Source organism: Buteo buteo, chromosome 7 (assembly GCF_964188355.1).
Source record: "Buteo buteo chromosome 7, bButBut1.hap1.1, whole genome shotgun sequence".
Lineage (NCBI taxonomy): Eukaryota > Metazoa > Chordata > Aves > Accipitriformes > Accipitridae > Buteo > Buteo buteo.
Genome location: NC_134177.1, coordinates 7,817,090 through 7,832,359, shown reverse-complemented (window position 1 = coordinate 7,832,359; position 15,270 = coordinate 7,817,090). Strand labels below are relative to the sequence as shown.

General features: G+C 38.2%; 1 protein-coding gene across 1 annotated transcript in view; it reads right to left on the bottom strand.

The window, feature by feature from the left end:
* The window catches only part of NAALADL2 (N-acetylated alpha-linked acidic dipeptidase like 2), a 644,640-nt gene that overhangs the window by 431,871 nt on the left and 197,499 nt on the right, over positions 1–15,270 (bottom strand). The window contains exon 4 of the mRNA XM_075031410.1: positions 2,271–2,772. Within this exon, the coding sequence (XP_074887511.1) occupies positions 2,271–2,764 (494 nt within the window). The 5' untranslated portion in view covers positions 2,765–2,772. The remainder of the gene's footprint in view (positions 1–2,270; positions 2,773–15,270) is intronic.

Below are 15,270 nucleotides of genomic sequence, written 5' to 3'. Positions count from 1 at the left end.
GCTGTTATCCTACATGATTCTCCATTCCTAACACAGATTGGTAGAGAGGCTTCATTCAGCTCGCACAGAATCCGGTCCAAATCCCAACAAAATCAACACAAGTTCCCTGGTGCACTTCTGCAACCTCTTCAGAAGCCCAGAGGGTCCCAATCCTCAAAGCTTCATCTGACCACAGCAGATTACATCCCAATAGGAAGCTCCCACTCCAGACCTCCAAGCACTAAGATGATGTCTGCTTGGGCGATATGATTGGCACTGCTCTGTCTTTTATGCCTTATTTTTTTTCTCCTAAGTCCTTTATCAGGACTGTTAGCAAAATCCCTTACCATTACTGAGTCTGATCGAAGTAGTAAGCTAAGAAAATTAAATTAATGTCATTCTCAGTAACATTTAGAAATTGCAAGCTAAGCAGCTGCCACTTATTCCTAGTAACTCAAAGTACATTATATTGAAAGAAGTCTTACAATAACATACATTGATTTTGTCAGGTTTGGGCCTTTTCTTTCCCAAGCAACATATGTTGCGTGCTCTATATTTGCGGGGCTACATATACGCAGGTTTCATTGCAGTAACTCTGACTCTTGCCAAACAGATGTTGAGGGAAAGCAACTTAACACAACATGGGATAAAGACTGTCTCAGATCAAAACGTTGGGTGAAGAAAAATCTTTGGGATAATGTGGTATACTAAAAGCATTGGTTGTATATTTATATACAGAATCGATAGGTAGCTGAATTAATGCGTGACCACATTTGTTGAAAACATGCTATTATGTAGAAAAAAATTACCAAATGCCAAGAATGATGTTAAAGGATAGCGACTACGTAAGTTAAGTTCCGAAGTATTCATATATATAATTCATTTTACCTAAAGTCCAGATTCTCACTAATAACCTAATAGCTAGCTGAAATAGCTTGAAAAGTGAAGAGTTTGAAAACGAAGGGTTTTAAACACCCTTTGAAATAATAAAATGGCAAGCAATTCCCAGTCCCCAAACACAAAGTATTGGAGTATTATCCTGAGACTGACAGACTTCTCTGCAATTTGCTGTGATTTGTGTAATATCCAATCAGTAGGGCTTAGCTTATTGCAATACTTTGCTCATGACTAAGCCTAATGACAGAATTCTGTTCAATTTACTCTCCGAGAAGATGTTTATTTTTTACCATTCAGAATCAACATTTTTCATCACCTATACCCTTTCCCATTATGAAAATAATTAGATTCGTATAAAGTGGAGACAGTTCATCATGTGAAAACTGACATGAAATCCTTCACATCTATTTTTTTTTTCCCTTGACTTTAGTAACAGTGTTGGCTCAAAACATGGTACTAACTGCTTCAGGATTTTAGGCTTGAGTTAGCAAATGTAATAAAAGACAAATTATGTTAGAAGACTTCCGTGGTTACTTTCAACCTATTTCTGATCTACGCAAGAACAACTCTTTGGATGTCCATGACAACAGTCCTTTCTAACCTGAAGTATGTTAAGTTCTGCTGCTTCTGAACTGGTACTGATCAAAAAATCTGCAATGCGCTTCCTTTATCATGAAAAAGGAACTTGCAGTTCCAGAAGCCAGAAATAAGCTCATCTCTCCCCTCGTACAGAAATAACTTTCAAAAGTTGGCAGGAAAACCTAGTTTCTTCCACATTCACTGCTACAGAAGAGTGATTATACTCTGATACGAACGTGTTATATAAACTCTCAAAGCAGTGAAAAGATTCCACATGGGAAAAAAAAATTAAAATCAAACCCAGTCAGTAGGTATTCTACAACATTTTATATTCATTTCCATCACAAACCCATGCAGACTAAAGGTTTACTTCACTGTATAGACTGAAAAATAAAAGCCAGGATCCCTACATAGGGATTTCTCAAAGCACCAAATATTACAAAACACCATCTAAAATCTTGCTTTTCAACAATGTTATCTGACAATCAACTGGATCTAGGACAGTTGGTCTATCATCTGTATTTCTATTCACTTTGAATTATCTATGTTTTTCAATTCAAATACATTAAAGCTAATATTAATATATTTAGCGATAGAACATCATTAAAGCAAAAACTGTAACGACTAACACAAATCCACATTGTTAAAAATTACTCTAGTTTTGTGTATGTTTATGAAAGCTTCCCAAGCATCATGAGAGAACTGAACACGAAGAAAAAGTCAAGGCTTGTAAATAAGATTCCACATAAAAGAAATCACAAAAAGTCTTAACATTGGCTCCTAACATTTAGACAAAAAGATGTCAGGGTACATACCTGTAAATCTGTTGAATATTTTCAGCTTTGATTTCCTTGAGAATTTCATGGTAGATATGAGGGTTATTTGGTTCTTGAGATGTTGGGGAAGAAGGGCATTTCTTGCGTGCGTAATATCCTATTACAATTCCAAAAATAAATAAAATCAAAGCAGTGCAAAATACTTTCAGTATCTGAAGAAAACTGCAGCGGTTGCTCTTTGGTGCCTGTCTTGTATAGTGTGAGACATAGTCAGGGTCTTCCTGAAGGCGCTGGAATCTTCCCTTTGGAGAAGATGAAGGCTGGATGGGCTCGAGATCAAGGTCAGGGCTCTGGGAGTTCCCCAGGTGATGCTGGATCGCACCATCCAGTCGGAAATGGTCAAAGCCAGGCTCCTCCAGCTCTTTTTCCATGTCCCATTCCAGTTCCAGCGCTGTGGCTTGAAGCTCATCGTTATCAAGGTACGGAGAGTGCCCCTGAGCTCTCTGGTCTGCATTCACTTTGTGATAGGCCATCTTCTTATCTATTAAAACAAAATTTAAAAAAACCCTAAGTGTTTGTTTCCTTATGCATACACAAAAAATTTACTTATTCTTCGTAAACCTAGGAGAACTAAACATATACAATAAAAAGCAAAAAAGGGGTTCTCAGTATTTCACTCTCCCCGTTTCCATCGTCCTGTCTTCTTTTGTAGAAGATCAGCAGTCCCATGAACGCCGTCAGAGAGGAAAGAAGCTATTTAAGGGAATATAATATATTGTAAGTATATGAATAAAGGGAATTTACAAGTGCCAATGGCAAAACACAAAAGTTATCCTATTATTTCGTCAGTCCCCAAGATAATATTAAAAAAAATTGAGTGAAGGCACAGAGTTTCCAAAACAATTATTTATTACCTGAAAGTAATTTTAAAGCTTAAAAACTGTGTGTATCAATTTCATTTCACACACCATACGAAATAACGCTGTTAAAATAAAGTTGAAAAAGTAGAAATAATATAACTTGGCTGATCTGATTCTAAACACAAGGAAATGACAAGTTAAAAAAGAAATTTCAGGGTGACACTGTACTTACACATCAATAAAAGGCTTCCATTTAGATGAAGCATTCTATTATTTATAGGTATTTTAAATGCATAGTTCCTGAATGACTGATGAATTTACTTAGAAATTGTCCCAGCTGTTTTGCTCCACTTATTTTTCCCATTTTAATGAATCAAAAGCACTGCCAGGTAAGTATTTATATCAAAATCATTCCTTTAATAACAAGGCATATCTGTGGCACTTCGAGATATTTCTATGGAAGTACGAGCCCTCTAAAGGGAACTCTGACCTCCAGTACAAACATTCAAAGTCAATTTTCAACAAATCATTTTTAACAGACTGCAACAATAGGGTGCCGTTTTCCTCCACACTTTGACAATAGCTGTTCCATCACATAAGCATCTGTACTTTAGGGCTTTTCAAACATCAGACTGACTCATCAATTAGAATAAAATGAAGATAAAGATATTAAACCTCTCACAGTGATGGATATTGGACTGACACCTACAACACTACATTATCCCTCCATTTTTACCTTTTAAGGCATTTTCTTTCTCTAAGACTAACCTCCAGATAGCATTATTGAGGCCACATAATAGATGAACCTACTCTAACGGCAACGTAGAATTTAGCTTTTTGAAGCTCTCTGAAGAGAGCAAACTGTTAGAAAGCATTAATATAATGAAACAGCCCATTGTCCACTAAAAGACTATCTTGCTCTATACCATACCAATTTACAGATCCTATTTCCTTGTACAGCCATATAAATATCCCTCACCTGTAAGCATCAGGCAGTCTACGAACAGTCAAGAGAGCCCATACTTGAGGTATACGTTTCAAGCGTAGCTATTGTACACACTTGGCAAACCAATTCGCCACCTGCAGTCCAAATTCTTCTATATGTAGTGGAAGCAACAGACTTTAGCACGAGCTAAACTAAAGCACCTTAAATTAGCGTGAAAATCTGCATTATTGATTTAAATAATGGTAACAAATGTTAAGTCTCTAAATTCCAGTTGAGTCAACAAATGGCTTAGCCTGCAAAGCTGTTCTGGCTGAACTTTACAGACTTTCTGTTAGCCCAGCCCTCAGGTTTGTGAAGGTCCCTCTGAACTGCAGCGCTACAATCCAGCAGGTCAACGTCTTCCCCCGCCATTGTGCATCACCTCGAGACATCTCAAGGGAGCATGCTGTGTCCCCATCCATGTTGTTCAGGAAGATATTTAAATAATGTCAGCCCCAGAACCGATCCCTGGTACGCTAAGCTTCTTACCAAGCACCAACTGGACATCAAGTGATTTATTAATATTCTCTGGAAATTTGAGCTAACTGATTTTCAAATTGTTTATCTGCCCTCTCACTCTATCTCCTCCTGTCGGTGGAGGAATTAATTTGCAAACCATCAATCACAGAGGTCACTACTAGATAATAACAGCTGCCCAACAACCTCATCTTTACGACTCCATTTCATACTGCTTTTTATTTGAAATTAAAGGCAAGTATTTTGTCCTTTAAAAGAAAAACAAATCACTACTGTATTCCATAAATACATAGTTTTGACTCTAGAATTACTACAGTCATTTCACAAACTGCTTTAGCCAAATCAATAAACCCTTAACAGATTACTACAGTATTACCCATAGAACAGGAATTAAGGCAGTTTTTCAGATGCAGTTGCACGGCAAATGTTAATCTTGCTGAGTTTATAAATGTTGACCATTGCATATCTGTGGTAGTTAAGTTTTCTCTGTATGTCATTTTAAAAACGTATGTTATTGTTCAATGGACTGTATTAATAAAGGTTATTTAAATCTACACATAAGCACATAATAAAAATTCCTATGAAATTTCTTCAAATGGTTGTTACTGCAGATGAGTACTAACCACATTCCACAGCTTAGTATCTCAGCAATTCAATTTTGATACAAAGCACCAAAACCAGTTACCTCACTCCAGGAAAAAAAAACACCCAAACTAAAATAAAAATCAATATTCAATTCAGTTTTATATTTGAGACCAGTCTTTGGAGTATGGGATCTTCTTAGCAAAGCGTGTCCTTCACTTTAGTCAGAATGCAAAGAATGCAAGAGTAGCCCCAGTTAACATCTTCGCTTTTTCTACTAATATTGCTAAGTTCATTATTTGAGTGTAAGAACAAAACACAAGTTACCACGAAGTACCTGAGATTAGGGCCCACGTTGTATTTAACCATGCCAACAGCAATTTTAGGAAGGGGGTCTCAAGGCACAAGTCATTTGTACCAGGTAATCTATATTACCAGTTCTGTTTAGTATTTGGCTGGTTAAGGAAGTAGGCGTGACTAAAAGATTATGTATCAAATGTAATTTTAGGTAGGAATTAGAGGGATAAACACTACCTTGAGAATAACAAAAAAAATAGACAATAGAAATATGGATAAACTATGAAGTCAAGAAAAAAACACTATGATACTCTGGTTCAGTCTTCTCTGTAACAGACCATAAAATGAACACATTTTTGAAAGACACTTTCGAAAACTTCAGGAGATAGAAAATCCATCCCATCTGCCAGCAAGCTGTTTCAACATTTAATTGTTGTTAAATACATGTTTTATTATAAAGATAAAAGAGCAACTGCAAAATGCCAGAAGTCTGAATGTGCACTGAGTGAGCTTTAAAGCCATTCTATAGGGACAGCAAAGGGGATCATAAACTCTGCAATACTGGACAGAGGCAAGCTGATGACCAATAAAGTTGATGTGCATTTCTATACTTCCATTTATTTGTGGGGAGAATGTTTGTAGAGAGCTATCAGATCAATACTAAATATCCTTTCAATTGACTGTACACAAGAAATCAGGAGAGTCAGCTTTATCGGATCATTATTGCCTTAATGAGCCCATTTCAAAACTATGTAACTGTTCTTTGATCTTAAAAATAACACTTCTGATAGGTACATCTTGCTATGAAACAATCAGAAACTTTTTTTGTGATAGTTTTCCTGCTTGAATCCCTTATCAATGAAGCCTTTGAAAACTATATAATAAGGACTACATGAAAGGTGTTGCATCTGCATCACTGCCACTCTCTAATACCTCCACAACAGAAAGGTCAGCTTATACACACATTTTATGAAACCTACACGGGAAGACCACTATGAATATATAAAAGTAAATTCTTTGTGACTGGCGCTGTAGTTGTTAAATCCAGTTCATAAATAGCTGAGACGATCAGCAGGCTCATTCACAGAAGGAAGAGTGCCAAGTGTTAACATGCTGCCCATAGCAAATGCCTTCTTGGGCCACTTAGTGTTCATTACTGAAAAGGAAGGTTTTACCCAGAAATTGTACTAGAGGCCTTGCGGCCTCTTTGTATAGCCATAAAACCAGAAACCCAGGGTTGTTGGCTAATGTAATTTTTAAAGGTTCTTTAATTTTTATTTTCTTCTCGGTATCTTCTATACAGAGTACTTTTGCTTTAAGTCCTTGTAATCTTTTTGTGTCTAGGCAAACCCCCAAAGCAGATACTGTCACCTGTTTGAAGGGCAAATAGCTGTACTTATCATAGAAATCAACACCCACCACACATACAAGTCTTTAAAGTGTATACGACAACAATTTAGTACTTTGTTAGATGAGATGATGCCAAGTTTCAAGCCTAGACAAACTTCTTCAGGGTTATAAATACCTTGCAAAAGTTCTTTGCAGAAAAGATTATGATGCCTTTGTCAACAGTGGCATTACACTACACTGTAATTCAAAGAATAATGTGATATTTCCATCATCACTTCCTTAATTTTCTGCAGTAATGATTTTTCCCTTCCCTCACGTTTGGGATATGGGCTTGGCAACCAGTTCAGTTACAGTAGGACAATTAAGTTCTTTGTCACTCCGCACAACCATCATATAAAAACAAATGACAAAACTTTCCAGTTGTTCACGTTTCACTAGCTGACTCAAGACAAACAATCTGGAAGAACATGCAGTGTTGTAGCAGAAGACAGAACAGAGAGATCAGACTTGAGAAAGAAGGTGTGTAGAACACAGGTAAGGTGAGTCCAGCTTGTCTCTTCACATAACACTAATAAGTGCTTTTTGGCATATGTGAGCAATGCAGAATATTTAACTTCTTCGAAATCTCTCACCAATTTTATTATATCACGGACAGCCGTGCAGACCAGGATACCATAAATATTAACACAAAGGATGGCTACACAACAAGAACAGGGTCTATAATGCACCTCGATTGATAAGACTTGCACACAGTGAAGTCCAGTTGGAAGCCAGAGTTAACTTGCCTGTCAAAGCAGTGATCAAATCATCGGTTGCTTGAGCTAGAATATCCTGGGCCATCCAGGTGTGCATAGGTACACACATATGTATTTGCCTGCCGCCTTTTCAGAACCTTTGCAGGTCTAGGGCTCAGAACAAGAAGAATTGCTAGGAAGCTCCTTCTCACCAAGCAGACAACTATCCCATAAAAATGAGGCAGACCCAGCTGGTCTCTAATATGCTGGGCATGTATTACTAACATAGATCTTCTCCATCCTTAGACATGTTTAGTTTGCAAACACCTATTTGCCTGAAACAAAACTCAGAAATATTTACTGAACTTATAGAAGCTAACAGCATCTGTGATATATGCATAGCCTACCTAGGAGGTTTATTAAAACTGCAGCGTAATCAGATCACTGTAAATGACTCTGTTACAGAGTCCATGCACTTCTTGTGGTACGTGCTGTGCTGCTGACTTTGCTTTGCTTCCATTTTCAGAACAGCTTTTCCCTCCAGTTTGGGTGGTTAACAGCTCAGTTTTCTAGCTGCTCACTCTTTACCACACTCACTCGCAAACATCAGAACAAGAGTCTCAAGCAAGGTGGGAGAAGCCCCCCCACACCCTGGTTCCTTAGTCCATGAATTAATCACTCATCTTTCCTTTGGGCTCAACACTCAGATCCCACTGTTCTTGGGAAGGGCGTTGGATAGCATTGTAAAGCAAAAAAGTAGACGGAGAAACAGGACTCCCAGCGCTAGGAGGTATGCGTTGTGTATTTCTTAAACTAGGTGTAAGGGGAAGAAACGATGTCCTACCTTTGTTCATTTGCACTAGGTCACAGCCCCACCACCTAGCCTCTCCTGCCCCAACCACCTCCCTGCCATTTACCTTCCCACACCTCTGCCTGAGCTCCTGTCCAACCCCATCCCCAGCATACTGGGCTCTGCTCCTCCAAAGCAACGCTGTCCCTCCCCACCGCCCTCCCAAAGCCCCTCGCTCCTCTTTCCCTACTAATGGAGCTGCCACCCGGCTGCAGCATCTCTTCCTTGGCTTCCCCAAGGAATCACAACAGCTGATGGGGGGGGAAAGCCTACGTGACACCAAGGGTCCCTCAGAAAAAAAAGCACTGAAGTTCTTATCCCTGCTTTGGATTTCAGGGACTTGGAGACACGATACGATTACGGCAAACAAAACGTGTTCAGAAGGGATGCGGCTGTAAAACGTAAGAATACGTTCCCTGCGAAAGAACTTTTTGCCATGTGTTTCAGCCAGTCCTTGCCATACTTTGGTTGAAACTGCAGCCACCGCTGGATCCTGGCTGAAGCCAGCTGTTGAGCTCCTCTGCCCCTCACGCCCAGGGGAATTTGGGATGGTCAGCAGCAACCACCTCTTCCTGCTATCAACCCACCCAAAACTGCTCTTTGAACACGTTAATCTTTGCGTTTTCCCATCTCTCCTCATACCAACTGCCCGTATACTAACCTAATATTCAGTTTGCCTGCATACGTATTTTTTCCAAATTCAAGGTTTCATCAATAATATATTTTGCATTACATTTCCCCAGACATTATAATTGCCTCTGAAAGAAATAAAACATAAAGCTTTACCAAGACAAAACCTATTATTTGGGCATTTGCATTTAAGCTTATAGTTGAATTTGATGTGAAATAAAATTATTGTAAATGGTGTTTAACTTGAAAATGCTGACAGCAATAGCTGCAATAACAGGCCCGAGCAATTCTTAAGAAAGTTAATTTTATATGACTCATTTCTGCTTTGGAAATTTTTACATTGCCAGTCTTTGATTTGGGCACATTTCACTTCAATCCCCCCCCCGCCAATCTCTTTTTTTCTCTTTAATTACAGTCAATCACATTTAAATTATTGCAAAAAAATAAGTAATTTTAACTTTAAAAATTTGCAAACTGTACACTTACAAGCTACTACACACTAAGAAACTGTGCTAATGGAAGCCTACTATACTTCAAAAGGTGCAAACCAATATTACAAAATAACACATGATTTCAACCATGTCTTTTTTAAACAAACCAAACCAAAACAAAAAAAAAACAACAAAAGGTCACTTTTATGGATGAGCTATAAACAGGAATCTGGCCTCATTGCAAATGTAGACTCCATTCCTGGTTTTTAACAATCATTGCCAAAATCTAGCAATGAAAATATTAACACATTCTGCTGTGGGGAAAAAAAAACCAAACAAACAAAAAACAACACCCAAAACCCAAACTGATGACTCCGGAGCAGTTGGGATACAAGATTATCTAGCCTTAGTCTAGTCCAAAGATGAGATGGACATGAGTCAGCCCTGCAGTTTCAGTTTAACCCCTGAAGGGATCTACCCCCTGATAAAAGGACACAACAGGCAGCAGACCCGCAAGTGTGAGACACGCTCAGGACCCAAGACCAAGTTTCGGTAAAAATGTAGATTGCAGATAATAAGTTGCTTCCACATCCTTCTACAAGGAAGCCAGCTCTTAAGCAACTTAGACACTTTAGGACATGTCATCTCCAAGCAGAATGTTCTCAGATATATAAATGAGCATACATGAGAGAAGGCAATTTAAAAAGAGACGATATTTCAAATCTGTTTTTAAAAAGAATAAATTTACAGACAGAGGTTTCCTCTATAAAACCTGCACGTGTGACTGACCTGTGCCCAACTTCTGTTCCCATAAAAGAGCTAGAGCTCCAGCTGGAGATGGCAAATACTCTCAAAACCCTGGTTCTATGGCTTCTGCTGAAGAGACCAGAGCTGACAGAGGCATGGGGGAGAGCAGAACAGACTTCACCTGCAAACTCCCTGCTACTCCTGGTGATTTGCAAGATTAAATTATCTAGGCTGGTTTTCAGAGCATAGGATGAATTTCGCAAACTTACCTGGTTACAGAAGACAAATCTTCCTATTAGTAAGACTTCACACGGAAATTAGAGATACACATGACATATGAGGCCTTAATGTCTCATGTCAAGAATAATTGTTTGGATAAAACCAGCTTTTAAATGATACATTTAAAATACTGATACACACAAATCAAGTGTTTCTATTGTCACTATCCTGTGGCCTTCTAACTTGCTGTAGAAAAATAGGTCAGTACTTAAAAAAAAAATCATTATTTCAGAGTACATTCTATAGAATATTTTTTTTTTCATTTCTTGCTCAGTGGGGTTTTATTGAGTTTTATCAATTTCAACAATGACATAGAGCCCTTAAAAATAAAATATTATGGAGCAGAAGATGGTAACATTTACAATTTAGCTTTATTGGAATTTTACTATATTTTGATGGATGACAGCTTTAATGATTCTGTGTATGGTTTATAGCAGAAAACACAGTAAGGCAGTAACATAATTTTCTGCTTTTTTCAACGATCTGTATCCAAAGAATTCAGAAAACAAGCAAGTTTACTTCATAATCACGCCAAATTTATTTTCTGGGTGAACTCTCGAATGTTAAAGCTCAAGTACACAGAGTGATGTTGCCACGGCAACCGCTATTGCAACCCAGGATGGGAACACGTTTATGAAAGCACATTTATATACCCGTATACGCATGCCGAGGCACACCGACGCGCCAGACTCCTGTCAGAAGGCAATCGAGCTATTCACGCCTTATCGGTCCTGATTCGGCTCCTGGCAAGGCAAGGCGACATTCACTGAAGCCATTAAGCTGCAGCAGCCCCGTGTATGATAGGTACAATGCAAGGTTGTTTCTGCATATTGTGCTCATGAAACCTTCAAGCCATTACTCCTGTTTCTAGGACCTAAACGAGGAAACCTTAATTTGCCGTAAGATGTAATATTAGAAGATTTAGTGTTGCTATAGCTATAGGCGAAGAGTGAAGCAGTAATATGTTTGGTGTCCTTTGACCTTTTTTTAATAAATCTCCACTGAAATAAGCTGTCAAGTTTGAGAAATGTCAGAGTATGGTCATTTGAGCCTGCCTGGAGGTGTAATTTTGCATGGTGTACAATTCCTGTGAATTTATCACAACATGTTATTTCACACATAGTCAACACGGTGTGACATTCAGCATCCTGAATCTGCCAATATCTACATGCTGAAATGAGTTTATGATTTCTCTTTAAAAGAAAATCCAAGGTGCGTTAGTTCAGGTCAACAGAGGAATCCTGAGTGGATTTCCAGGGATAAAAATCAAAGGAAGCATCCCTTCTTTCTGCCACTTCGTCCGCATACATATCTGTCAGGCTGCTCTGCCACTCTTGACACCGCCTTTCCACATCAGCCAACACTAAGTTCATTGTGGAAGTATATTAAATTAAAAACTGATTAGTTCCTTTAGTTGAGTATCACTCGCTCTGCAACACGTTTCAGATCTGTGATGAAGTACGTCTATATGTAAAGCTCTATATAGCAGTAATATATATGGTTTCAGTAGCTTTCCAGGAGAATTTTACACTTTCGTGTCAGCCCTTATGGAATTAGTGTCACAAAGAGCAGCCAGAGCTGATGCTTCTTCAACCAAGTCCTACCCAACTGTGACCACAGCCTTGGGAGAAGAGGCACAGCTGCTCAGCCTATGGTTTTATGTTCAGCCTTTGACGGACTCCCAATCATCACTCACAGAAATCTCTCAGCCTTGCTGAGATGTACGAAGATGAGGGTATTACATTAAATAAACTAGAGAAGTCCATTATCCTAAAGACTACCTCAATTCTCAGTTGTCCATCTCAGCCTGCTATAGTTGCTTTTGACACCTACAAGCTAACAGTTAAACTTTTATATATGCAGAATTTATCATAGACTGCTATTAGGCTGAACTCTGAGGAGTTCTTATTAATAGTTCGTCCGTACTAATTTCTTAAGCAATAAATTCTTAAAAAGTAAATATCATACTTAAGCATGAACAGGGCAGCCTTAGGGGCACAATACATACTTCACAATCTAAAATAAACAGATGAGCTGCTTTAGAGGAAAAACTTTGAATAAACCTTCTAGTTCTTTCAGACAAGGCCAGAGTTTGTGCATAGCTACTAGAGCTCAACTTGTTTACGCTGTAGTACTTTTTGCTTTAGAGACATTAGCCATTGAAGATAAGCAAAGTGTGCATTACAACAAGAACTAAGAGGACGTATTCAAGAAACATACAGCTTGGTATACTGAGTTAAAGTACGCTATAAACTATATAATTGATGCTTAGGGGCATTTCAGCACTTCCTATCTAAAGCAGGAATTGTGCATGAACAGAAGGACTGATGGTTTGTGCTAATTCAGCTCTACACCATCAGTTAAACGTGTCTTGATGATGTTTTAAGATGCTGGATACCCACATTCAGGTACACATTCTTGTACAAGACAACTAATAATAGCAAATGCCACAGAAAAGCAGCTGTGGATGACCAGTCACTGAGCATACTTTACTTACCAGCGAATAGGGACTACTAATTCTTCTCTCCAATTTCCTTTAAAAAGCAACATTAATCCAAAATGACTCCAAGCAACAGCTTTGAGAGAAGACTAAGCCCTCTCTTGCCTGCTTTCAGCTATAAAACAGAACGCTATTCACGTCACAGTAGATGTTACAGCTTCTTAAAAAGATGGGATGATACGTCAATTACACTAATTCTCTTAATTCTGGGAAGTTATACTGAAAAGTTGACAATTCACAGAACCACAGAAATTTTGGCTGGCAGGGACCTCCAGAGGTCACCTGCTCCAACCTCCCACTCAAAGCAGGACTGCTGCCAAGAACATATCGAGTCACCTCATCCTTAAACAGGACTCATCAAGTATTCAATCAGAGCTAAAGGGCTCAATACGAACACAAAGGTTTGCCATGTCTCTCCTTTTTTTTTGCTGCTGCTGATACATCTGTTTCTTAGTAAAAATAGCATCCGTATGCAAAAATAAAAACCCATCAAACCTGTAATATAACCAGTTGTTAAAATTCATACAAACACTCCTGCTTTAAAATAAAAACAGAATAAAATAAAATAAGCTGAAAAAAAACCCCAAAACAGAAAAAAGACAGAAATCGAAAAAGAAATGAAAGTCATAACACACAGACATAGCAGCCATGGCATGAAAAATTCATTTCCATTAATGAGATGTGGTAGTCTCCAGGCCAGCGCCCTTTGTATGTGAACCATGTTAATCAGATTGTATGAGCATTTGCCGGAAACTCCTGGGATAGCAAGCAACTATAACTATACAGCAAGCATAGCAGATTAGCAGCTTGCTAAAAACTGCTTGACTTGTAACCCTTGAAGCACAAGAATGATGCAGATTTCCTGAATCACTGATAAATGAAGCATTTCATTTACATGACTCATATTCGTTGCAGTCTTTGACACAGTATGTACATCACCAAAATGTGTACAAAACATCCCTTTTAGTGGCACCTTTATGTAAGAAAGTACAGAATGAACAAACAAACAAGGGCTGTGTCAACTCAGACTTGGTCGCACATATGTCTTGTACGATCCCCTGCTATTGCTATCCTACATCTCCAAAAAACCCTTCCGTAACTTCAGCTGAGTTGGAGCGAGATGAAAACACACGCGTTCCCACCAGGACTCATTGCAGAAGCTCCACAGGTTTGGATATGGAGAACAGGCTGATTTCTGGAAAGACCAAACAAGACAGCAAGATCTAGTCTCACCAAGCAAACTTTTCCTTTCTAAGAGGTCCTATAAAATGAATCCCTCATCCTGGAGGACGAAAACCATCAGGATTTAGGCTTTCCTTCTTTCATCTGGCAGCAAGACATTTAATTGCTTCCTAGCAATTTATCTGCTTTATCTTTGCATTTTCCAAGTGACAAAAACAAATGGAAAGTCTTGCTACTCGAGACAACTTTGTTTTCAAAACATTTGAGAGTTTCATGGAAATTTCAAAGTTGTTCAATCTGTAAAGCTTGACTTTATTCCCAAGCTAATTCTAATCTCAGCCACCAGTTCGCAGTGTTTGAACAGCGTTAGGAACCATTAAGAAACCAGCATTCTCAAAAAGTAACCCACCAGATGAAGAGAATCAATAAGCTAATTTCCAAAGAACACAATTTCACAATATTCAGGAAAATAGTATCCATGACTGACTCTGAAAAGGACTACAAGAAACACGCTATTAGTGACTCTGAATAAGATAATCGACTATGAAATAACGCAAAGTCCTTTACGAGTATTTTCAACATTGTACCAATATTTTTTTGATCGGAATATGAATTATAGTCCCATTGCCTGCCTTCTTTTCTGCCACAATATTTAGGTGTCTCCTTGAAGGAAGACAAGTCTTCATAAAATAAACAAATGTATAAACTGATCATCATTCACATGCTGCTTCTGTCTTTCTGCATGCCTCTAGGAAATTGTGTAGATTGCTCTAGTGACTATCAGTATGTCCCTGGTCTCTCCTGCCTTCCCTTCCCTTTTGAAATATCAAACAAACAAAAAGTACAGAAATAGGGATACAGATCCCCAACTCTATGCATAATTTTCTTCAACTTCAAAAATGGTAAACTAATTTTTCAGTTTCCCCAGAAACGTCATTCAAAACTGAATATCCTCTGCTTTATTTTACATGTTTAATTATTCCTCTTAGAAATAAACATTTCCTCACTAAAAATGTGCATTTTGATTAAATTTAGTTTTTTAGTGGGAATATTTCCCTCACAAAACAACTTAATCAGCTTTATTTATACATGACCTAATTTCAAGCTCAGGGAAAAAAAAAAGAAAAAAGAAGGA